Genomic DNA, 25,142 nt, shown 5'->3' on the forward strand with positions numbered 1-25,142 from the left:
CGCTGAGAGAAAAAACAAAGCCTCAAGGTTGTACAGTGCACACTGTACAAGGCCTCAAGACACGACACGAATTAACACGATTTTCAATACAGGTATGAAAGATTTGCACCGAAAAATCTTCGTCGGGACACAATATACGTACAATACCATAAATAAATACAGTTTTAATGAAAATACAAATGGGAACAATCACTTAACTTCGATTTCAAATCGTTCGCGACGCGGCAAAGGCCTTGCTCGCGACACGGCAAACAGACGATCAATTTATGAAAGATAAACACCGAGAAACGACCAAAGTTGCACACAATAACTTCACACACCGAAAGATAAATACAGTTTCGACAAAATACAATTGTGAACAGACTTAACTTCGAAAAACGTGGAGACCGTGTGGAGCTTCGAAAATCCCTCCCACCGTCTCCGAGATCTCGCGAGATCCGCGAGATCCTCTCGGAATAGACATTTCCTGACCCCCCCTCCCAACAAGACTAGTTGAAGACAAGGGTCCAGAAAGCAAGACTGGGAATTGGTCGGGGCTGCCCATTTCACCACCGGGTTGTAAACATGAAGGGGTGGTCACATTCCGGGGACGTAGTTGTTCTTCATGTCTCTTCCACACCAACCCGTTTACTTGCACATCATAATGTATTGGGCTAATGACCCGAAAGATAGTCCCAGGAACCTAGCTCGGACCTTTTCCAAAATTTTGCGCAAACACGAGTTGGCCCTGCTGGAACTTTGGGACATGTCTGACGTTCTCTTGGAACACCTTAACTTGTTGTTTGGTTTGGTTAACTCGAAGTGCACTGAGCCTTATTCTAAGCTGTCTGTTCATTAACAGTTATGAAGGTGATTTCCCAAACGAGGTAGGCGTGGCCCTGTATGTCAACAGAAATCTGTACAATTTGGTTTGTAACAACTCTCCGGTATCTCCAATTTTTTTCATTTTCCTCCTTAAAATGACCGACATAACATTCTGCCAAACCATTCGTAGCAGGGTGTCCTAGGGCAGTCAGGGTATGTTTAATGTCATTTGTCGTAAGAAACTCTTTGATCTCGGCGCTGGTAAATTGGCTGCCGTTATCAGTCACAAGGTGTTCCGGCAGACCAAAAACACTGAAAACATGTCGGAGGCTTTGAATAATGGTCGTGGCAGGTGTGTTCACCAAGGGAATTACTTCTAAGTACTTTGAACAAGCGTCCACCAGAACCAAAAACATTTCCCCTTTAAAAGGGCCCGCCAGGTCTAGATGAAGTCGTTTCCAGGGACCGGCAGGCCAAGACCACAGTGCCGGCTGGCTCCCCGGCGGAGCCTTCGCATTCTCCTGACACATTACGCACGATTTCACGGTGCTTTCAATATCCTTGTCGATATTTGGCCACCACAGGTATCTCCTGGCCATTTGTTTCATTTTTACCATGCCTGAATGTTCAGCATGTAAATCAGTGAGTAGAATCTGCCGAAGCGATGTCGGAATAACCACCCGAGAGTTCCACAGTACAATATCGTCTTCCACAGAAAGTTCCAGCCTTTTGTTGTGATAAGGCCGAATCACCTCCTCCAGATTCTCAATCCAACCATGTTTTGTGAAATTAAGTACCTTGCAGAGAACTGGGTCCTTCTTTGTGTCCGCCGCGACGACAGCGGCATTCACAATTTCATCATTTTTCACAAAGTACCTCCACAGTCACTCGTTCAGGCTTTGTAGGATGACCCGGTACGGGCTTTCGTGAGAGGAAATCCGCATAAACGTTTTTCTTGCCTGTGATGAACTGTATAGTGTAGTCATAAGCTGCCAACAGCTTGATCGGCAGTCTGCAGCCTCCTCACTCTCTGCAGACCTGGACAAAATCACAGACTGGGCAAACAAATGGAACATGTCTTTCAATCCTGATAAATCTCACACTCTTACGATGTCTCTCCGAAAAGACCGACTGGAAAACCCTCCCATCCACTTTCTGAATAATCCTCTCCAAGAAGTTCTGTCACTCAAGCTTTTGGGTCTCACTATTTGCCATGATCTTTCCTGGGAAAACCACATTTCAAATCTGGCCTCCAAAGCCAGTCGCCGACTGGGCATCCTCCGTCGTGCGAAGTCCTTCCTTGGCACACCTGAGCTCCTCACCACATACAAGGCTTTCATCCGCAGCTCTATGGAATACTGCTCTCCCCTCTGGTCTGGTGCTCCTGCCTCACACCTAGCCCGTCTTCACGCTGTTGAAACCAAAGCGTTCAGAATCATTGGAATCTCCCGCGATGAAGCTAACTCCAAGGGCCTTTCACTCACTCACCACAGGCAGGTTGGTGGTCTTTTCGTCTTCTACCGACTCCTCTCTGGCCTTGCCCCCCCAGCCCTCTCTGGGCTCTGTCCCCCAAATATTCCTACAGATCGCACAAGATCTGCCTGCAACCCTCTTATGGTTAAACTGCCAAAATCAAGACTTTCTGCTCACCTTCACTCCTTCATTCCTTTTTTCTCCCGCCTCTGGAACAAACTCCCTCACTCTCTTCAATCCCACTCCACCCTCCAGGTCTTTAAAACAGCTGTTCACCACCATCTCTTATCCTCCCCCATCCAAAACCTTGATCTTTTCTACCCCCGCTAATTTCGGTCCCCTTGTGTTTTATACCTCTCCCCCCCCCCCCTCCCCTTCCCACGCCTCCTGCCCCCAAGCCCTCTCCCTCCCACACTTCTCCCTGCTCTCAAATGTTGTGGTTGTGTGCTTCCCCTTCTCTCCCCATCTTGTCTTCCGCTCCCTCTTTTTGTATATTTTGTTTGTCTGGTTGATTTGTTTGTGAAATAAATGTTAGCTCTTTCACGAGCCTCGATTCAGTATACAAAAAAACCAAAAAAAAACCAGTAAGGACCATCTCTTTATCCTTGCTGACGCTAACTGTGACACGGGGTTGTGCTCGTTAAACAGAGTTATCAGAGGCTTGTGATCTCATTAGCGTGAAATGTCTCCCCAGGAGGTATTGCCGAAACTTTGTCACTCCAAAAACTATTCCTAAAGACTCCTTCTCAATCTGGGAGTAATTTTATTCCGTGTCATTCAGAGTTCTCGATGCATAGGCCACCGACTCTAACTCACCCTCTGGACTGGGTTGAAGTAAGACTGCCCCTACACCCACAGAGGATGTGTCCGCCTGAAGGACCAAGCAGGCATGAGGGTTGTAATGACGTAGTACGTGACTGGAGCACAAAGCAGCTTTAATTTTTTCAAATGAGTTACCCTCAGCCTTTCCCCATTTCTATTTCACCTCCTTTTTTAGTAGCTTGTACAAAGGAGACATGATTTCGGCAAAATCTGGAACAAAATGACGAAGGAAATTTGCGAGGCCAATGAATGACTGTAATTCACCCACGTTTTTGGGAACCCCTGCCTGTTGGATAGCTTCAAGCTTCTGTTTTGTCAGGAATACCCCCGCAGCCGAAATAACAAATCCAACATACTCAATGTCGTCCAGCATGAGGTGGAACTTGTCACGTTTTAATGTAATTCCGTTTTCCTCCAGCCTTTTCAAAACCCTGTGAAGGGTTTAAAATGGTTGTCAATACTATCTCCCGTCACCAGGATATCATCAATGTACACGCAGCACCCGGGAAGGTCTTTTAGCAAATTCTCCATGGTACGTTGAAAAACTGGAACGGCTGTGTTTACCCCCAAATGAAAGCCTTCGGTACTGGTACAGGCCTCGGTGTGTATTTAGCGTAGTATACTTTCTGCTCCCAAGGGACAACTCTAATTGGTGGTAAGCTTGGGACAAATCAAGCTTCGTATACTTCTTCCCACCAACTCGTTTGTGTAACATTTCTTCCAGCGTAGGTACTGGGTATTGTTCCAACTCTGAAAATTTGTTTATGGTGCCCGAATAATCACCACAAATCCGCAACTGGCCATCTGGTTTATTGACCGGCACAATGGGTGAGGCCCATTCTGAGTAGGGAACTTTCTCAATGACCCCATCCTTTTCAAGATTGTCCAAAGCCTGGTCAACCCTTTCACGGATGGCAAACGGAACAGTTCTAACTTTCATGAATACTGGCTCATTGTCCCGCACCTTCAGCGTAACCTGTCCCCCTCTCAACCTCCCCAAGGCGTTGTTTTCAAACAACTTGGGGTATTGCTTGACGATGTCATCGGTGGTGATGGGAATGGCAACATTGAAAATATTTTTCCAGGAGAGGGAAAATTTTGAAATAATATCTCTACCCAGTAATGAAGGTCCTGCTCCATCGACCACACGCACTGTAACAAAACCACGTTGCTCCTCAATTTGAACACACATTTCTTTCTCACCAAAGCATTTGATGACATCACCCGTGTAGCTCTTCAGTAATATTGTAGTTGGTTTCAAGGTATTGATGTCACCGGACAGACGTTGAAAATCACGACTGTTTAGTAGAGTAACTGAACTTCCCGTATCAATTTCCATCGGAATCTCTGTTCCGTCGATGGAGATTTTGAGTTGGTCGTGAGGAGTAGTGTTTTTAAAAATAGATGCGGAGTTAATATGCATTAAATTCACCGTATCCAGCTCGTCCTCTGACTCATCGCTCGAAACCATAACATGATGGGTTTGTTTCAAAAGACGTTTTACATTTTGCTGTTTCTTCAAACACACCTTAACCAAATGGCCCTCACGTCGGCAGTATCCGCAGATGGTACGAGCATGTTTGCATGTATCAGCCAGATGTTCCGTAGAGCCACACCTGCAGCAACGTTTTCCCTTTGGAAATGGTAGGGTCGTTTTTTCCGACCGATCCTTGAAACGAGAACCACGATGCGAATAGTTTTGTTTTTTAATATTCGTTGTGAAGTCCACAGAGCCCGACACCCCTGGCTCTCCATAGTTGAATTGTTTTACTTCCTTTTCAGCCGTTTCCTCAGCCACAGCCACAGCCAAAGCTTGTTCGAATGTTCTGTCCAGAAATGTTTACCTCGTCGCCAGTTGTAGTGTCTGTAGATTCAGTAAATAGCAACTGGAACGAGAATCAAGAGGCTTTTCTTTATTCGGCATTCTGCCTCTTCTGCGCATGCGCAACCTTCCTCCATTCACACCCCCCCCCCCCCCCCCATCACGTGGTTCCCCGAACCAACAGACACAGCAGATCCCTTCTTCAGTAAACTCCAGAGAGGATCCGAAGCTGTCGAAATCTCAGTGGAAAAGCTATCCAACTGATGAACCAAACCAAGGAACGACCGACCGTAAGTCGGTGATGTTGGCAGGTGTAGCTGTAGGAAAGTCCGCAATAGCACTTAGTTTGCCCGGATCCGATGCGACGCCATCGCGATTCATGATGTAGCCGCAAAATCTGACACTTTCCTGAGCGAAGTGAAATTTCTGTGAGTTCAATGTGATGCCATGTTCCCGACATCGGAGAAGTACATTCCGCACCTGTTGAACATGCTCATTGAATGTCGGTCCATAGGTATAGCATATCATCGACGACCCTGACCGTATTTTGGATTCCCTCCAGAGCGATGTCACCTCTGTAACAATATTACAACAACAGGGCGTTTGACGTAGCGGTTCAACATACGGAAATCCACGCACATGCGGTACCTATTGACTGGCCCTCGTATCTATTAATATTGTTACAGACGCGGTTGTGGATGTTGGTTTACCGAGCGGTTTGGTATGACCGCGTCTGCACGTTTACCCGATCATACTCGAACGTTGGCCGAGTCGCGCTACGCTAAATCAATTGAGGAAAAGGACACAACGGCTGGGTTAAAATGACACGACACCAAGGGTTCAGTTCTCAAGACCTCCGGAGGAGGTTATAATATTGCGGAAGGTCAGATTACAGGGATGAGAGGGACAGCATAGTAAGGTAGGCACTTAATTACGGTCTTATATAGTAGCCCCGACAGACGACAGATAAACAGGACAAAACTGACTCACACGGGGATTGATGGCAAGGAAAGCGGGTAGTCGATGGCTCAAGGTGCACCTTGGCTCAGGGGCAAAATCGACCCGGCCCGGTCCAGTAGATGCGGGGAGGTCGCTCAGCGCTCGGAGGTCGCGACTTGTCTTCTCAAGCTGGGGGCGCATCTGACGTCACGTCCGGTAAGTCGCTGCGCATATCCGGCGGGGAGTGACACGCCCTCGGCTAGTTAGCTCCGCCCCAGATGGAATCAGTCCGCCCTTCTTACTGGCTGCGGGGGGTTACCGGGCTCCGCCCCTGACGAGGGGCTGACAGCCAGCCCCTTCGTGGTAACCCCGTGGGCGCACATGGCAATGGCGGCTAACCAAGCGGTGTGAGGACGCACACTCCCCGCGCCGCGCCGCCCCCAATCTCCTCTGTTGTTGTAGTTGTAGTTGTTGTTGTTGTTGTTGTAGTTGTTGTTGTTGTGGTTGTTGTTGTTGTAGTTGTTGTTGTTTCATGGGGAAGATGGGAGGAGGTAAGGGGAGGTCCTAAACTCACTACTGGTGCCATACAATCACATTCTGGTGCAACGAAGAGTCAGAATTAATGGAAACGAGTCCTTAACTGACATAGACTAAGATTCTAAGAATAACTAGCAAGATGTCCGAAAGTTGTCTACGTGAGATGCGGTGGACCTGGGCACGACATTTAATGGGGGAAAAAGGGGCAAGGTCGGTTCTACAGAGTGTTATTTACAGGCAATGGGACTAGGGAATGGGGGATTGGGGATAGTTGGGGAGTATTGGGGAAATAGGGGAGTATTTACAAGCGGATATTGAGGCCAAATGCCACATCCGCAACAATATTATGCTTTCGGACTATATTGCAGGACCACACATTTTGCTGCGTCGTTTGCCCAAGTCTCATTTTTGAAGTCCCAATTTCATTGGATTCTTGTATATTTTATATTACTCGCCTTATAAGGGTATACTCCTTTGATTCAAAACAAAACGTTATCGGTTCATGTGGCTGAGATTAAGAAGCGGTGTATAAGCACAAACATCGCCACAATATGAAACTCTCAAAAGTATTTTTTTTTTAAACAAAACTTTTAGCAAACTGTCGTTTCGTCCACAAGTAAGTTGTCTCGATGTCAAATTTGTAGTTTTCCTTCTGTACAACAGTGCGAGAGAACGAAAGTGAAGCTGTAAGACTGGATAGAGCCGATAGTTCGGCGAGGTGTCAAAGGCGCGCGAGCTGAGGCGTGTTGGGGACTCTGAATGGCCGCGTCGGCGCCATTAACCGGCGCGGCGTCCGTCAGGTCCGTTCGGTGAACCACGTGATCGGTCCCCATTCACACACCCCGAGTGACAGCCACTCGATTCTGTGAGATTGCTCCGCGAGGTGACGCGCTCTCCGCACTTGGCGCACTCGGACTTCTCACTTCGCGTTCGTCCAACTCTCAACTTGTGTGTGGAAGTCGCTCGGTGAGGTGAGTTGAGGAAACCGCGGCGCGAAACACTCCGAGCGGGTCCGGCTCCTTATACGGTAATATTTACCGATCCTTGTACCTTTGTGCGCGCACCCACCCAGGATAGCCAGCTTTTAGGGAGCGCGCACAGTTGGCTCGCACTGGGTGGGTTCCCACTCGGTGTAAATGGTGTGCGAATTTTAACGTAAATAAGAGAGACGGAGGGAAAATATTGATTAGTTCGGTCAACATGTGTCGGGTATTTGTATTTGTCGGGATTAGGATATTGGTTAGAGTAGAGGGCCGATTATTGGGATATAGGTTATAGGGGCGATTATTGGGATATTGGTTAAAGGGCCGATTATTGGGATATTGGTTAGAGGGGCGATTATTGGGATTGTGGGTTATAGGGGCGATTATTGGGATATTGGTTAGAGGTCCGATTTAATAGGGATATTGGTTAGAGGGCCGATTATTGGGATTGTGGGTTATAGGGGCGATTATTGGGATATTGGTTGGAGGTGCGATTATTGGGATTGTGGGTTATAGGGGAGATTATTGGGATATTGGTTAGAGCCAGAGGTGCGATTATAGGGATATTGGTTAGAGGGCCGATTATTGGGATTGTGGGTTATAGGGGCGATTATTGGGATATTGGTTGGAGGTGCGATTATTGGGATTGTGGGTTATAGGGGAGATTATTGGGATATTGGTTAGAGGTGCGATTATAGGGATATTGGTTAGAGGGCCGATTATTGGGATTGTGGGTTATAGGGGCGATTATTGGGATATTGGTTGGAGGTGCGATTATTGGGATATTCATATTGGTTAGTGGGGCGATTATTGGGATATTGGTTAGTGGGGCGATTATTGGGATTGTGGGTTATAGGGGCGATTATTGGGATATTGGTTGGAGGTGCGATTATTGGGATATTGGTTAGAGGTGCGATTATAGAGATATTGGTTAGAGGGGCGATTATTGGGATATTGGTTGGAGGTGCGATTATAGGGATATTGGTTAGAGGTGCGATTATAGGGATATTGGTTAGAGGGGCGATTATTGGGATTGTGGGTTATAGGGGCGATTATTGGGATATTGGTTGGAGGTGCGATTATTGGGGTATTCATATTGGTTAGTGGGGCGATTATTGGGATATTGGTTAGTGGGGCGATTATTGGGATATTGGTTAGTGGGGCGATTATTGGGATATTGGTTAGTGGGGCGATTGTTGGGATATTGGTTAGAGGGGCGATTATTGGGATTGTGGGTTATAGGGGCGATTATTGGGATATTGGTTGGAGGTGCGATTATTGGGATTGTGGGCTATAGGGGCGGTTATTGGGATTGTGGGTTATAGGGGCGATTATTGGGATTGTGGGTTGTCGGGGCGATTATTGGGATATTGGTTAGAGGGGCGATTATTTGAATATTGGTTAGAGGGCCGATTTTTGGGATTGTGGGTTATAAGGGCGATTATTGGCATTGTGGGTCTGAGGGGCAATTATTGGGGTTGTGGGTCAGAGGGGCAATTATTGGCATTGTGGGTCGGAGGGGCGATTATTGGCATTGTGGGTTGGAGGGGCGATTATTGGCATTGTGGGTCGGAGGGGTGATTATTGGCATTGTGGGTTGGAGGGGCGATTATTGGCATTGTGGGTTGGAGGGTCGATTATTGGCATTGTGGGTTGGAGGGTCGATTATTGGCATTGTGGGTTGGAGGGGTGATTATTGGCATTGTGGGTCGGAGGGGTGATTATTGGCATTGTGGGTCGGAGGGGCGATTATTGGCATTGTGGGTTGGAGGGGCGATTATTGGCATTGTGGGTTGGGGGGGTGATTATTGGCATTGTGGGTTGGAGGGGCAATTATTGGCATTGTGGGTTGGAGGGGCGATTATTGGCATTGTGGGTCGGAGGGGTGATTATTGGCATTGTGGGTTGGAGGGGTGATTATTGGCATTGTGGGTTGGAGGGGCAATTATTGGCATTGTGGGTCGGAGGGGCGATTATTGGCATTGTGGGTTGGAGGGGCGATTATTGGCATTGTGGGTCGGAGGGGTGATTATTGGCATTGTGGGTTGGAGGGTCGATTATTGGCATTGTGGGTCGGAGGGGCGATTATTGGCATTGTGGGTTGGAGGGGCGATTATTGGCATTGTGGGTTGGAGGGGGTGATTATTGGCATTGTGGGTTGGAGGGGCGATTATTGGGGTTATGGGTCGGAGGGGCAATTATTGGCATTGTGGGTTGGAGGGGTGATTATTGGCATTGTGGGTTGGAGGGGCGATTATTGGCATTGTGGGTTGGAGGGGTGATTATTGGCATTGTGGGTTGGATGGGCGATTATTGGCATTGTGGGTTGGAGGGGTGATTGTTGGCATTGTGGATCAGATGGGTGATTGTTGGGGTTATGGGTCGGAGGAGCGATTATTGGCATTGTGGGTCGGAGGGGCGATTATTGGCATTGTGGGTCGGAGGGGTGATTATTGGCATTGTGGGTCGGAGGGGTGATTATTGGCATTGTGGGTTGGAGGGGCAATTATTGGGGTTATGGGTCGGAGGGGCAATTATTGGCATTGGTGGTTAGATGTAGGGTGGATTGATTGGGGTTTAGGGTTTGATGGGATGGAGATTATAGTGACTGTGTGTTGGAGGGTGTTTGGATGTTTTGGTGGGAATAAAAAGGTGTTTGAGGGGGAGCAGGTTGGAAGATTGATTGGGATCGGTGAATGATTTGTGTTGGATCAGACAATGCTTTGTACATCAGGTATATTTTTTCACGTGATGTAAATATATATTTTTGTTTGATTTAAAAATGAAATTTTGCTCATACTTTTAGTAACTAGTTTCAGGGTTTAAGCCCCATATTGCTAAGTTTACATCAAATGCATGACTGAAATACACCGCATGTAGGAAAAGAAGCCATGTGGTAAATGTTTCCGTGATTAAACACACAGTTTTTGTTTTTCTCTCATTTCTCCGTTGCTCTCTCCCCGTCTCTTCGCCCCCCCCCTCCCCCCATTCCCACATCCGCCCACCTTCCTTCATCCTCCCCACCTCCCTCATCCTCCCCACCTTCCCTCATCCCCCCTCACTCCTCATCCCTCATCCCCCATCTCTCTCTGTCTCTGTCTCTCTGTCTCTCTCTCTCGTTATATATGCGTGTGGTTACGCAGGGGTGAAGTGACAGCATTCGCCAGTAATTTTGTGGGTTTGCCCTTAGGTTGAGCGATTTGTTGTAACACACACCTGCGCTCTTAGCACATACTTTACAAATGTGCGCTCAGAGTCGACGGCAAGTACAGACAGGCACGCTTGTGATCCACAGGTGGAGTCGAACTGAGTCGTCATGGCGCTCGAGCCATTGGATGTTCGGTTGAATGAGCTGGAGGTGCTGATTCAGGATCCACGCTCCAGGGTGAATTTGGAAAGCCTGCTGGTAAGTGTTCCTTCTGTGATCTAAAGTGTTCGGGTCGTGGCATCTCCTCTCAGTAGAACACCCCGGTGTAACGTCGGGTCCCATCCACTTCACGTCATTCGTGGATGGAAACTTTTGCGTAGCTGGTACTGCGCGACAGCTGTTGGATTATGTAAACCATGAAGGAATCTGTTGTGCTCCATTCTGAGCTATTTGTGGCGGTACACGGTACCGCTCTCGTATGTTGGCCCACACCACGAGCCGGCTTGGCCACGTGTGTGCACAGAGACATGCATAACGACAAGCGAGGCTCCTTGTATGTTGCTAGTAATACTTGTGTTCATACATTGTTTGGTCGAGGTCACCTATCTGATGTTTTGTGAGCTAATTGCATTAATTATTGTCGCGGCAAATGATGGTTGTTCATTTCACGAGGGAAGAGTATTTGACTCTGAAGCCGTATTATTAACCAATTAATATATTTAATTGAATTATTTTCTTTTTAATACGAGGGTGGTTTGTTTGGCACGTGTTCGCATCTGAACAAGTGTTGGGATGTTTTTGAGTGTTCTCCTCCTTTTCCCTGTATATGGGGTGAGGTGTTGGGATTCCACATTTAAATCCCATTTTTACATTTTCTGTTATTATCCTAATTGGTGTAAAAGTACACCGACCTCTCCTTGTGCCCTTGGACTAATATGCAATATGGCAAATCCTCCTCACTGACCTTTAAATTGTTGTGTATAGAAACAGCTCCATACAAGTGTTCATTCATTGATTTGCTCTTCCAGTGTGTCTTCGGAGGATTTTCCCTTTTAATCGCTGGTTTCATTCATTTTGGTACACACGCTGTTTATCAGCTTTTGTCCTGAATCTTTCTGGAGAAAAAAATTATGCTCTTTATAAAGAATAATCGATGATTGGTACCAATCCTGTAAATATGACTCGGAACTCGATTGGTTAATCTTTTTATGCCTCTTTTGACGAAGTCGCCGGACACATTGTTTTCAGGTTGTCCGTCCATCTATCCGTGATAGGTTTTCGTTACTGCGATAACTTGAGAATGGTTAAAGGGATCTTAGTCAAACTTTATGCAGGTATGCATAATGAGGTAAAGATAAACAAAGTCGGTCAGAACAAGATTATATTTCGAGGTCACAAGGTCAAAGGTCAGATGTCATGTTAGGTAAAAATCCTTTTAGCATGATAACTTGTGAACCAGTGATCGGATTCTGACCAAAGTTAGTACGCTGATGTATTATGCTGCAAAGATGAACTGATTAGATTTTGGGGTCAAGAGGTCAAAGGTCAAAGTCGTGTAATAGGTCTATAACTTGAGAATGGCTGAAGGGATCAAATTAAAACTTGGTACAGGTATGCATAATATTGTATTGTTAAGCAAAATTTATGTTGCCATGCCAACTTTTGAACAAGTGATGGGATTTTCTGCAAATTGGGCATAAGTATATATGATGAAAAGATGAACTGATTGGATTATGGTATCAATAGGTCAAAGGTAAGTTCAGAGGTCATGTTAGGTAGAGATGTGATAAATTGTGAACAGCTTAAGGGATTTAAATTAAAGCTCGGTTAAGGTATGTATATTGTATAATTATGGAAACATTAACTGATTAAATTTTGGGCTTAAGTAAAAATTATGTTGCTGTGCCAATATGTGAACAAGTGATGGGATTTTGAACAAACTTGGTATAAGTATCTTGCTATGATTCACCAAATGTCCGTCTGTCCGTTCCCAGGTACCGCAAAAACGGCTGAACCAATCGCAACGATATTTTGGGTGGGTAATCCTGGGACCTCCTGGAGTAAAATAGGCTATATTGTTTTTCCAATTTTCCAGTTTTTCCAAACACGATGGAATAATATTTACCGATTATGAACAGTGATGTGGCCTTTATTGAAATTCTACAAATACTGTTTAGATTTTGATGAGAATTATGAACCTGCCGCGAATGCAGAAGTGGACAGATTACGGCAATGAGCGGGTTTGATAATATCCCAATACAACCGTTATTCAATCGTAATGTTAAATCGTTAAACGTTAATTGTGTTAATCGTTTTGTTAAAGTATCAATTGATGATTGGAATTGAGTGAATACAATTACGATTTTGAATTCGTAATTGTGTTCACCCAACCGTATGGAATTTCACATCAGGATTTAAATATTTGTTTATGTCACGAATGTTGTTAAAAGTTTATTTTTTATATTAATGTTATTTAAGATGTGATTTGTGGAGTTATGCTGTTTGGAATGAAAAAAGAGATATCGAGTTCAAGTGAATGATGAAATGCCATGATGGTTTCTACTTTCTAAACGTGACATTCGCGGATCACCATATGCAGATTCGCCATTGACTGGGAATCGAACACACATACCTGTTTGTTTTGCAAATGGGTACGTTTTTCGTGGAAGTCCTTCACAAACTTGCTGTCCATGTCTGACGTGCGTCTGAAGGTGCTACAGGATGTGGAATTTATTGGTTTCATGCTTTAGCATTCGCCGTTTCTGCATTGTCTGTTTGCTTCTGGCCTCCCACCTGTGCATAGCACAGGTACCTCACTAGTATATATGATGCAAAGATTAACTAATTGGATTATGGCATCAAGAGGTCAAAGGTCAGAGGTAATGTCAGGTAAAAATGTGATAACTTGAGAACAGCTGAATGGATTTAAATCCAACTTGGTGCAAGTATTATAATGATGTAATAATGTGGGCGGAGGCATATCTGTCGACGTCGAAGAGTGCCGTTCTAGTTATTTAGGATTTGGGTTTTTTCGTGCTGATATTAACCTGTAGTTCATTGTGTAGTTCATGCATCATCGATTGGTACCGTAAAATCTCCCCGTCACGTTAACCCCTCCATGGAACAATCCAAAGGGTCCTTTTGGAGCATCCTCTTTGTCAATTGCCATTCAACAAATGAAAAGGAACTTCTAATAAAAAATTTTTTTTTAAACTTTTACCAATCCCTGAAATCCATTGTGCGATTTGTGTGTTATAAAAAGCTTGCTGTCTTGGTTGAACTTGCATATGATATTACGTGTTTTCTTCACCATTCTTTTTGAGAAAAGGAAACAAAAAACAGAGGGATATTGTAATCGGCTCCATCTGTTTGTCTGTCCGTCATGCTATCTCCTCCTGAACGGTTTGGCAGAAATTCACCAAGATTGGTTGTTATGATCACCACGTGGCATGAAGATGCAAGAGCAGTATCATTTTTGGCCTCGCCCTCTGGGATGGGTTTAAAAGGTCAAATACCAAAAAATGCACTTACGGGCTCATTTTAAACATTTTTAAATGAAACTTTGTATACGTAATCAACATTGGGAGATGCATGAAATATGTAATGATGTTTTTGGATTTGACCCCCAATTCATGCCCCAGAGGGTGGGGACTTGGGGTCAGTACTATTTAACTCTAAATTTGATATTGGTTATTCCTGGTGGAACCTTTTGCCATATGCCTAGTTTGCTTTAGGTGAGAAGTATGGGGATTTGCAATTGCGCACCATCGACTTTGCTCTAGCCTTTTATTGAATACAGCATTGAGGATCATGCAGAAGTGAGATCTCCACGAAAATTATCATATATGTGTTGGTAGTACCCAGGATCAGGTCATCGACACAAAACGTGCCATAGCGCAAGTAATTTTCTGACCCCTGCTGCAGATGGGGGTGGGGGGGGGTGGTTATTAGCCTTAGCCACAGCAGAAAATATATTTGCACCACCTCACCTCCCCCACTAGCCCCCTCCCTCCTCCCAGTGTGTTTCTGGTTGGATATATCGGTAAGGCAATGCAGTGGGGCAACAGATGGGCAGCAAGGGAATTGATGAACAGGAAGAGAGGAGGGAAGGAAATGCATCAACCTGCAAGTATGGGGATTGGGTGAGGAAGGGTTAATGAGGGGTAGAAAAATTCCAGGTAAGATGGAGGAGTGTGGTGGCATGAGATGATGGTGCACCACCTGATTAAAGCGCTGGAGTGAAGAGTGGGATTGAACACCATCTAGAAGGTAGTTCTACAAATGGAAGAAAAGAACAACAAAGGGGTTGAGGTGTGCAGTCGACCTGGAATGTGGGGGTTTAATGAGGAGCGTGTTAGTGGAAGAACGCATGCATCCTGGAGTGTGCCTGGTCATTTTCCATTTTAAAAAGTCTTTTTCTTTTTCCAAAGCTAATTTTCTGTTTTGTGTTATCAATGGAGAAGGAACTATTTAAATGTGTGCACTTGCATTGAAAAAAAATTACAATTTCCGTCAAGTCACCACCCCTCAAATATTTTACGACTCCCCTCCCTGTGCGGTGTATTTTGCCACCAGGGTGAAGTGGAAACGCGGAGAATAATAAAATGCCAAAATTAGAAAAGCAGGTGGGAAAAGTTGAAAGGAGAAAAAAACCCAAAATATAACGATGTCCATGTATGCTCATCTACTAATGACGTACACAGATGTATCAGTATATACATTGGCATAAATACACCAGGGAGGCATGTCGACAACAACAAAGGGGTTGAGGTGTGCAATCGACCTGGATTGTGGGGGTGTTTTGTGGGGGGGATTGTGGTGTTTACCTTTTCTACCATTATCCTAATTGGTGTAAAAGTACACCGACCTCTCCTTGTGTCCTTGGACGAATATGCAATATGGCAAATCCTCCTCAATGACCTTTAAATTGTTGTGTATAGAAACAGCTCCATACAAGTGTTCATTCATTGATTTGCTCTTCCAGTGTGTCAAAGGATTGTGGGTTGGCACCAACCCAAAATGTGGTGGGTAGGTACCAACCCGACGAGAACAATCCAGCGACAGATGGATTGTGAACAGCAAAGACCGTGTGTGTTGACAGGCTTGATTAAGCCTTGCTAAGAATTTTTATTCGACATTGATTAGATTTTTTGGGGTCCCTCATGGTAAGTAACACTCGACCCAAACAACACCAATGGAAACCTGACACAGCAAACCTGGGCAGTGTATAATCAGCAGAGGCCTACAGGGCTGAGGCCTTAGGTCCACCAGAAAACCAATATGGTGGTCATATGATTTTGTCTGGGTGCCATGGTGGTTGGGGTCCGGCAGCTAACCGGCCAATGGAAGCACATTTCAAAAACTGACCCCCAACATGAACCATAACAAGAACACCAACCATGCGGAGTTCTTGTAGACTTGCGACACATCGCAGGTAAAAACGCAAGACTTATCTCGGGATGATGATTATGCTGTTAGAGTGGGGAGGGTTGGAGATTCGAAAGATGCGGATGTAGAACTTGCGATGGCAGTTGGATCACCGGGAGTGGGTTGAGGCACTGATGGTGGCTGGCATGGTGATGGTGGTGGTGCTATCGACTCTTGTAAAAAGCTTGTTTTGGTGGCTTGCTTCGCTATAGTTTGCAGGTTCCTGTAAGTTTCTTTCTGAGGAATCGTAGCAGCCTCCAACGCCCTTTCCATCTACATTTTCCATCCTTTCAATATGACTATCACGGGACTGTAATGAGACTTTTGTGCTTTGTGGAGCGCTGGCGGCAACACTTTCATGGATATTTGACTCTCTTTTACAGATATCCCGCACAGTAGATTCATTGATCCTGTAATGGCAGCACTTTCACCTCTCGCCAACGTATCTAAACTCAATTTTTTTGCCTAACTTCATAACCCTTGTCTGCCCTTTGGCAAAGCTAATTTTGTCCATCATTTTACGTTTGGGCTCCATTACAAACGGTGCACGAGAAACAGCAAAAGGCTCGTATGGGAGGTGCAGTAATTGTACATGCGGACACAAACGATGACTTATCTCGGCTCAAAAACCGCGATTGGTGGAAATGAAATCCAACAATAACTAAATCGGAACCCAATTGGTTGCCTGCGATTTATATTCATACTCGCTATATTTTGGGGTTTACTGTGTAGCACAATATCTCAAAAAGTTGTGGACGAGTTGACAAAACTTGATGGATGTGATGGGTAGGCGATGAGAACAAGCCGATTAGGTTTTGGGTCAGATATTGGTGGGATGCAAAAGTAAAGCGTAAGCTGTTTAACATGGCTGAGGTATGCGTTCTTGCGAGTGTTGTTCTCGTTTAACTGTCAATGGAATGCATTTGACTGTCAGTATAATGTAGCTCATCGTAAAGCAAACACTTACTTTTCCAACTTTTCAAACAATGCTTTGCTCAGAATGTCAAAGCAAGATAGATGACGAATGCACGCTGTAAAATTGTACCAGCTGTGCTGCATTAGGCAAGTCAGGGACTTTTTTTATTATTATTTTTAGCTTGAAACCATTTCATTTGCTTCTAGTTTTCAAAAGGAGTACTTAAATAATTACTTAAGTGAATGTACTTATTACAAAAACTGCACTCTGCTTATCTGTGTCTATAAAATGACGGCATTTCCATTTCCCATCGGAATCTGCTCTCACCGCTTCTCACATCAACACCAAACGTTGTTTGCATCATTAACAATGTCTTACAATTCTCGTCCATTTATTCCTTTTGTTCCATTTTGAAGTTGACGTTTCTCATTTCATGCGTTTATGATGTTGTTTTGTTGGGTGGTGCGACCAATGCTACATCATGGCAATGTGGTATTCCTGTTATTTGGCCTTCCTCTGTTTAGTTACGATTTCCAGCCACTTATACAGGGTCGCTTTACCTCCCCCCAGAAAAACATTTGTTATTAAACGTTTACTATACAATGAATGAATGAATGATCGTTTTAAGGCCATTTTCCCCGCTACAGCGGGGGTTAGCCTTACGGGCCCCATGACAATCATGGTTCCCTGTTTTGAGGCGATGTTTTTATGGCCGGATGCCCTTCCTGACGCCAACCCTTAGTCGCCTCTTACGATGCGCAGGGATACGGTGTACCTATTCTAAACCGGGGTACACATCGGGATCATTCATCCCAGCAAGCTGGTACTCAATTTGCCGACCTCGGAAGGATGACAGGCTGAGTCAACCCCCTGGTGTTAATTTAGCGAGCGACCGGGATTCGACCTCAGGATCCTCGGATCCCAAGCCGGCACCCTAGCCGCCAAGCCAACACCAGGCAACACCAACACTATGCAGTACAGGTTTTATTGTGTAGTACTTGCACAAAAATTAGTCATTCACATTCAGATACAATCTATATATTCCAGAGTACAAAGAACACGATACCCCACAGTGTTCAAGTATCTATACAGGAGGGCTTGCCATTTGTGGAGGTTACGTTCTTGAAAATCCCAGTGAACAGCAAATCTGCTAACTTACAAACTGCAAATTACAGAGTCTGTAATAGGTTTTCGTTACTGCAATAACTTAAGAACGGCTGAAGGGATCTAAGTGAAACTTCGTACCAGTATGTATAATAATGCAAAGATGAACCGATTAGATATTGGGGTCAAGAGGTCAGAGGTCATGTTTGATGAAAAATGTGCTATTTTTAGAACAGCTGAATGGATTTAAATTATACTTGTTACAAAAGTATGTATAATGATGTATTAATGTGGGCTAAGGCACATTGGTTGATGTCTCAGAGTGCTGTTCTATGATGTCTCAGAGATTTTAAGCAGTATCAGACTACCTCTTCAATAATGCTGATTTACTACTTGGAAAGAAAACACGAGATATCACCTATTAAATTTACATTTCGGTAACAGTTCAATTATATTCGTGTTATTTAGATTAAATGCTTGCCCAGTCATTGATAAATTAAGGGGAAATAGCACGTTGGGTCCAATAAATATTGGATAATCGTGTGTGTGTGTGTGTGTGTGTGTGTGTGTGTGTGTGTGTGTGTGTGTGTGTGTGTGTGTGTGTGTGTGTGTGTGTGTGTGTGTGTGTGTGTGTGTGTTGTGTTGTGTGCATGTGCACAAGTTGTTTTTGACTTCTATCCCCACACGTGGGTGCGCCTAAGGAGATGGAACGGAGATCTGCTGGGTCTCAAGGTATCCTCCATTAGCATGCATGCGTGTGTGCTCGCTTTTACACACTTTCTAAATAAGCAGCTTTTTTTTACGTCCCCAGTTCCAAGCTTGTGCTTTATGCTCCGTGTGCCTGTTTGGAATCACATTGGGTGGTCTGTCCTTTCCAGGCATCTTGGAACTTCTGCAAAACATTTACTACTCCACTAGTGCTCCTTTATTTATTTACTGCTTTTCCTGTGGCTACAATAGTATGTATGATGTCTTTCAGGCTTGATACGCATCCCTTTTAAGGTGTCAATTAGCTCATGAAGAACATGAAGAAGATATTTGTGTCGTTGTCATATGGGAGGGTGACTGTGGACTAGCTTCTCTTCAGCCATATTTTCATAATTTGAGAGAGAGCCGTTTGTGCTGCATTTTTACACCATGCTTAATCACTTGCTCATGTCCTTGCCCGTGGTTAAGTGGCCAACTGCAAAACTGCTTTAACCACACAGGGTGACTGTACAGCAGTTTGAATAAGGCTATTTTCCTCTTCTTTTAGCAGACCTTTTAGGGGATATGCTCTTCCTAGATCTGTTGTGGGTGCAGCGCCAGCTGTGCCCAGTGTCCCAGCCGCGTCCCTCAGCACTTTAGACGGTTTAGTGTGACGCATCCGAGTACATGCCGGCCACTCCTTGCTTTGCCCTTTGCGGTTTGTTTTCGTGGTATCACATACTTTGGTGATCACTTTGAAATATCTGCGGTGCCTTTTGTTGTTTGGAAATCCAGTGAATGGAGCAGCCACTGTGAAGCATTTCTGTAACGAGCCAATTGTGAAACGGAAGTTAAGCATTTCTGCGGTGCATCAGAGTATTCCTTACACCTGCTAGGTTAATTGCATAAATTGCCTTTGGTATCATTACCCATGCTAACTCTGTGTGCTTATAATGCATGTGTGTCACCAGGTGATGACACCAGGTACTTGTAATGGCATCAGAGATGGCTTTTTATGGGGGTTATAAGAGCTGTTTCTGTTGAGGATACGACGATGTTGTTAGAAATAAATATTTGAGATTTATGAATCAAATAAAATCACTTGTGACAAGCATAAAGTATAATGTTTATTTTTGATTGCATGGTATTGTCATCCCAACACTCGTGTGTGTTTGTTTATGCGTGTTAAGCGCTCAGACCGGGAATCAAACACAGGACATCTGGCTATCCGGACCAGTGATCTACCAACAGCTATCTGAGCGACACCCAGCGAATGCTCAATTCTCCCACATATTGGCACTCTCTTTCCATCACTGTAGGGGGACGCATTCATTCCCTCTGTGCCTCAGTGATGGCCTTTCCAGGAGAGGGGTTTTCCCCTGTGGGGGGAACAAATCCATGCCAACCAAACATCACAGTGGACATTATAAATATACTTGGGTGGACAGGATTGAAAATCACCAAGGCGATAATAATACAATATCAAGGTTATTAAAAGTGATAATATTATTATTATTAATAATAATAATATTAATAACTAGCAAGGTTCATGTGCTACCCATGGGAGAGAGGCCAAAATCCCAGAATATAAGTTTGCACCAATAAATTCCACATTCCTGTAACACTTTCAGTCAAGCGTCAGGCATGGACAGCCGGTTTGTGAATGCCTTGGGCAAAAAACGGCGCGTGCCAAACCATGACCCGATAAATTCCACATTCCTGTGCCACCTTCAGTCGACCCATCAGGCATGGACAGCCGATTTGGTGTTTCTATTCGCGGTCAATGGCGAAGCTACAAATGCTGAATCCGCAAATGTCACGGGTGGAAACCCACGCGTCATTTCCTCATTCTGCTTTAAACTCAATCTCTCTATATTTTCATTCCAAACCGCATCATTCCAATCGCAAATTAATAATACAGTATTACTATAACAAAATACAATGTTACAAACACTCGTGAGGTAAACTGGTGCTTAAAGGGACACAGACGCAGATAATCATGTTTGGTTTAATTAATAGATATGGCTTCACTTAACACTTGATCGTTTTTTGTTTTTTTAATACATATCTTGGAAAGAAGATATTGTTGCGGATATGGGATTTGGCCTCCATATCCGCTTGTAAATATTCCCCTATTTCCCCAATACTCCCCAACTATCCCCAATCCCCCATTCCCTAGTCCCATTGTCTGTAAACAACACTCTGTAGAACCGACCTTCCCCTTCTTCCCCCATTAAATGTCGTGCCCAGGTCCACCGCATCCCACGTAGACAACTATAGGACCTCTTGCTAGTTATTCTTAGTCTATGTCAGTTAAGGACTCATTTCCATTAATTCTGACTCTTCGTTGCACCAGAATGTGATTGTATGGCACCAGTAGTGAGTTTAGGACCTCCCAATACCTCCCCCCAACCTCATCTCCGCATCCTCCCATCACCCCATGAAACAATAACAACAACAACAACTACAACCACAGCGGGGGCGGCGCGGCCGCGGTGCGGGGAGTGTGCGTCCTCACACCGGCTTGGTTAGCCGCCATTGCCATGTGCGCCCACGGGGTTACCACGAAGGGGCTGGCTGTCAGCTCCTCGTCAAGGGCGGAGCCTGGTAACCCCCGCACCCAATAAGAAGCAACGGGCCGATTCCATCTGGGGTGGAGCTAACGAGCCGAGGGCGTGTCACTCCCCGCTGGATATACGCAGCCACTTACCGGACGTGAGGTCAGATGCGCCTCAGCCACGAAGAAGAACCAGTCGCGACCTCCGAGCGCTGTGACACCTCCCTGCATCTACTGGACCGCACTGTATCCTGTCCCTGAGCCAAGAGTGCACCTTGAGCCATCGACTACCTGCCTTCCTTGCCATCAATCCCCGTGTGAGTCAGTTTTGTCCCGTTTATCTGTCGTCTGTCGGGGTTACTATTAAGACCGTAATTAAGTGCCTATCTTTCTATGCTGTCTCTCTCATCCCTGTAATCTAAACGTTCCGAACTAATATAACCTCCTCCGGAGGCCTTGAGAACTGTACCCCTGGTGTCGTGTCATTTAACCTAGCCGTTGTGTCCTTTCCTTCATTGATCTAGCGTAGCGCGACTCGGCCAACGTTCGAGTATAATCGGGTAACTTGTGCGAACACGGCGGCCATTCCGCTCGGCCCATCATAACATCTAAGTCGTGTCCGTAACAATATTAATGTTTTTGGGTATCCTCTTACGCTCGAATGGGCCCGCCCTCCAAAAACGCCGATTAAATTACCCACCTGACCCGTTACGTCATGTTGAGGATAGTTTTGCTGCGGATAGTTTTTATAATGATTTTGACTGTCAGAGGATACTTGATCAGAAAAATAATTATTTTATAATCGTCAAATTATAAAATAATAAAATATATGAATTTGACGATTATAATCGTCAAATTCACTTTCTGACGTGTCTGAAGCGAGTTGTGTGTCCATTATCCATTGTGTGCTGATACAACCTTGCCTTTGATTGTCAGGCAGATGACGTCATTACCATCGTGATATTTAGGGGCGGTACCCGACTGGTTTGCCTTTTTTAGCTCACCTGGAACGAAGTTCAGGGGAGCTTATGCGATAGTGTGTCGTCAGTCCGTCCGTCTGTCCGTAAACACTTCAAACTTCTTCTCCGAAACCGCTGATGGGATTGCGACCAAATTTGGCACAAATTATATTTGTTGTGTTGTGACTAAAGTTTGTTCACGGCATTAAAAAATTTGGCGTCTAAGGGGGTTACCGGGGTCGAAGTGAATCCAGGTTTGACCCCCCCCCCCCCCCCCAATATAGGAATTTGCTTTTTTTTCTCTGAAACTACACACACTATTTCAATGAAACTTGACCACAACCCTCATCACCCGTGATGTACCAAAGTTTGTTCACGGCACGAATAAAATTGAAGTTTAAAGGGGGCTACAGGGAGTCAAAGTGGGTCCAGGTTTGACCCCCCAAAATAGATATTTGCTTTCTTCTCTGAAACTACACACACAATTTAGATGAAACCTGACCACAAGCTTCATCACCTGTGATGTACCAAAGTTTGTTCACGGCATAAAAAAAAAAAAATCTGGCCCTGAGGTGGTGTATGGGGGTGTTGTCGCCCAAAATAGGTATTTGCTTTTTTCTCAGAATATACACACGCAATTTCAATGAAATTTCACCACAATCTTCATCACCCATGATGTACCAATGTTTGTTCAACCAATTAGAAAATTTGTGGTCTGAAGAGGTATACAGGATGGGAGGGAGGGGGGTAGGGGTTGCCCCCCAAAATAGGTATTTTTTTGTTTGTTTGTTTAAAGTCTTATGATTATGTTAGTATGATCCTACATGTTGTCCTGTCTTCTAGAAACCATTCAAATTGGTTTAAAATACTTTTAGTCATTGTAGTGTACTGTTTAATCTACCAGGTGAGCACCAGGTTATTGCCCCTATGTTTAACTGTAATACCTTGACTAATTATTCAAATTAAAAACCGTGCTTAGTTGCTTGTTTATTACTTAAAATCTATATAATCACATCAAAAAGAATTATGTGTGTTGACCTTTAAGAGGTATTATGAGCTGGATTGGGTTAGCTTCAGCTTGTGGGTCAATGTAGTCAGAATAGTGACTGCAGTGAATATGACAGAGTCAGATATGGAACCACGAAGTGCTAAGATATCAAACTCAGACATGTTATCAAATTTAGAGTCTGAATTAGCTAATTTACCTGAAGGATAAGAGATCTGATGTAATCACTTTGATTAGCAAGTATGAACGTCTATGTTCTGCCGAGCCAGGTTCCACATCGTTTCCTGTACATGATATTTATGTAGGGGATACGAAACCAATTAAATATCGGCTAAACCCTGGGAAGTTGGCTACGGTTTATGAAGAATTACATGACGTCGTCAAACCCTGTCGGAGCAGCTGGAGTTCACCCATTGTACATATACCTAAACCAGATGCTTCCAGAAGATTATGTATGGATTATGGGAATGTAAATGCTGTAACCCACACTGATTCGTATCCAATCCATAGGATTGAGGATTGCATAAGATATGGTTGGTAAGGCTGCTTTTGTTAACAAGATAGACTTGCTTAAAGGCTATTGGAAATACCTTTAACTGACCGAGCAAAAGCTCTCTGCCTTTGTCACTCCAGATGGTTTATATCAGTGCAAGATAATGCCTTTTGGGATGAAAAATGCACACTGCTACTTTCCAAAGGTTAACGAACCAGGTTACGATTGGTCGTACTAATTGTGTAGCTTACCTTGATGATGTCGTACTGCATCGTGATACATGGCAGGAGCATTTGAGACATCTCGGATAACTATTTGTGAGGCTTACTGATGCCAACCTTGTTGTAAACCTCAAGAGAAGTGAATTTGCGAAAGCCAAGGTTACTTATCTTGATGATGTTGGTCAGGGTCAGGTGGCACCACGACGACCAAAATACAGGCTGTTGTTGATTTTCCGGTTCCTACCCATAAACGAGAATTGCTTTGATATCTTGGTATGTCCGGATTTTATCGGAAATTCTGTGTTTTAAGACAAATAAATTTAAGACAAAGAATCAGCACCTATTCAGGTGGAGTCTTCTGGTGTACAGTACCCATTGAAAATAGCACATATTTCTGGCTGAGATAATATTGTTGCAGATGCTTTGTCTGGAACTTAAAATGACGTTGTATACATGCGTATATTACACCGACAATACTTGGTCGTATACCGGTTAGAGTGTACACTCGGAGTCTGGGAGGTCAACACTTCGAACCCTGGCTGAGCCATATCAAAGACTTCTAATCTATCAATGAGTTTAGAGACAATTTAATTTATAGACTTTAAAAGGTTAATTGTGTTGCACTCTTGGTTTCACTTGGAACCAAAGCTCTTAACTACTTTTATACTGCCCACTGCAAAATGGTGGTGCAACATGGTCGGCAGAGGTTTGATTTGTCGTTGTGAAATGAAATTTGGCATCAACATTATTCATGCTTGTTCTCCCATCATTTCAAAAGTGAATGTTGAGCTTTGCCTCTGTGCACAGCTTTTCAAATGTAGTACAGAAAGTGGCTGCCATTAACGGGAGACAGACAAATGCACGGACAGACGCAATGGTTCACATTTTATATATAGATATACTAGCAAAGGTACCCGGCGTTGCCGGGGTTCCAAATATGTAGAAAGTAAATGACTTGACTTAGAGCAAGTTGTTATGTAGTTCATGTTGTATGTAATTATATGTACATAACATAAGAACTTGCTATAAGTTAAGTCATTTAAGTTAAAAAAGAGTGAGTGAGTTGGTGATTTAGGTCCAAGTTCAATCCATTTAGGGACTATATCTCAGAGCGGGCCACATTTGGTGGCTTCACAAATTTGTGCCGCTGCTGGGATTGGAACGCGGATCGTCTGCGTGGCAAGCAAGCACATGATCCACTGGGCCACCAGCGCTGCCTCGGTAAAGTATTAACAGACATGTGT

The 25,142-nt window shown here is 44.5% G+C and overlaps 1 protein-coding gene across 2 annotated transcripts in view; it reads left to right on the plus strand.

Moving 5' to 3' along the window:
- The first annotated feature begins 6,976 nt into the window (after window positions 1–6,976).
- Window positions 6,977–25,142, plus strand: part of LOC137436918 (rho-associated protein kinase 2) — a 141,809-nt gene continuing 123,643 nt past the window's right edge. For both annotated transcript variants that reach the window (XM_068131147.2, XM_068131148.2), the window contains exons 1-2: window positions 6,977–7,368; window positions 10,676–10,786. In XM_068131147.2, the coding sequence (XP_067987248.2) occupies window positions 10,697–10,786 (90 nt within the window). In that variant the 5' untranslated portion in view covers window positions 6,977–7,368; window positions 10,676–10,696. The remainder of the gene's footprint in view (window positions 7,369–10,675; window positions 10,787–25,142) is intronic.

Source organism: Myxine glutinosa, chromosome 11 (genome assembly GCF_964187855.1).
Source record: "Myxine glutinosa chromosome 11, kmMyxGlut1.1, whole genome shotgun sequence".
Classification (NCBI taxonomy): Eukaryota; Metazoa; Chordata; class Myxini; order Myxiniformes; family Myxinidae; genus Myxine; species Myxine glutinosa.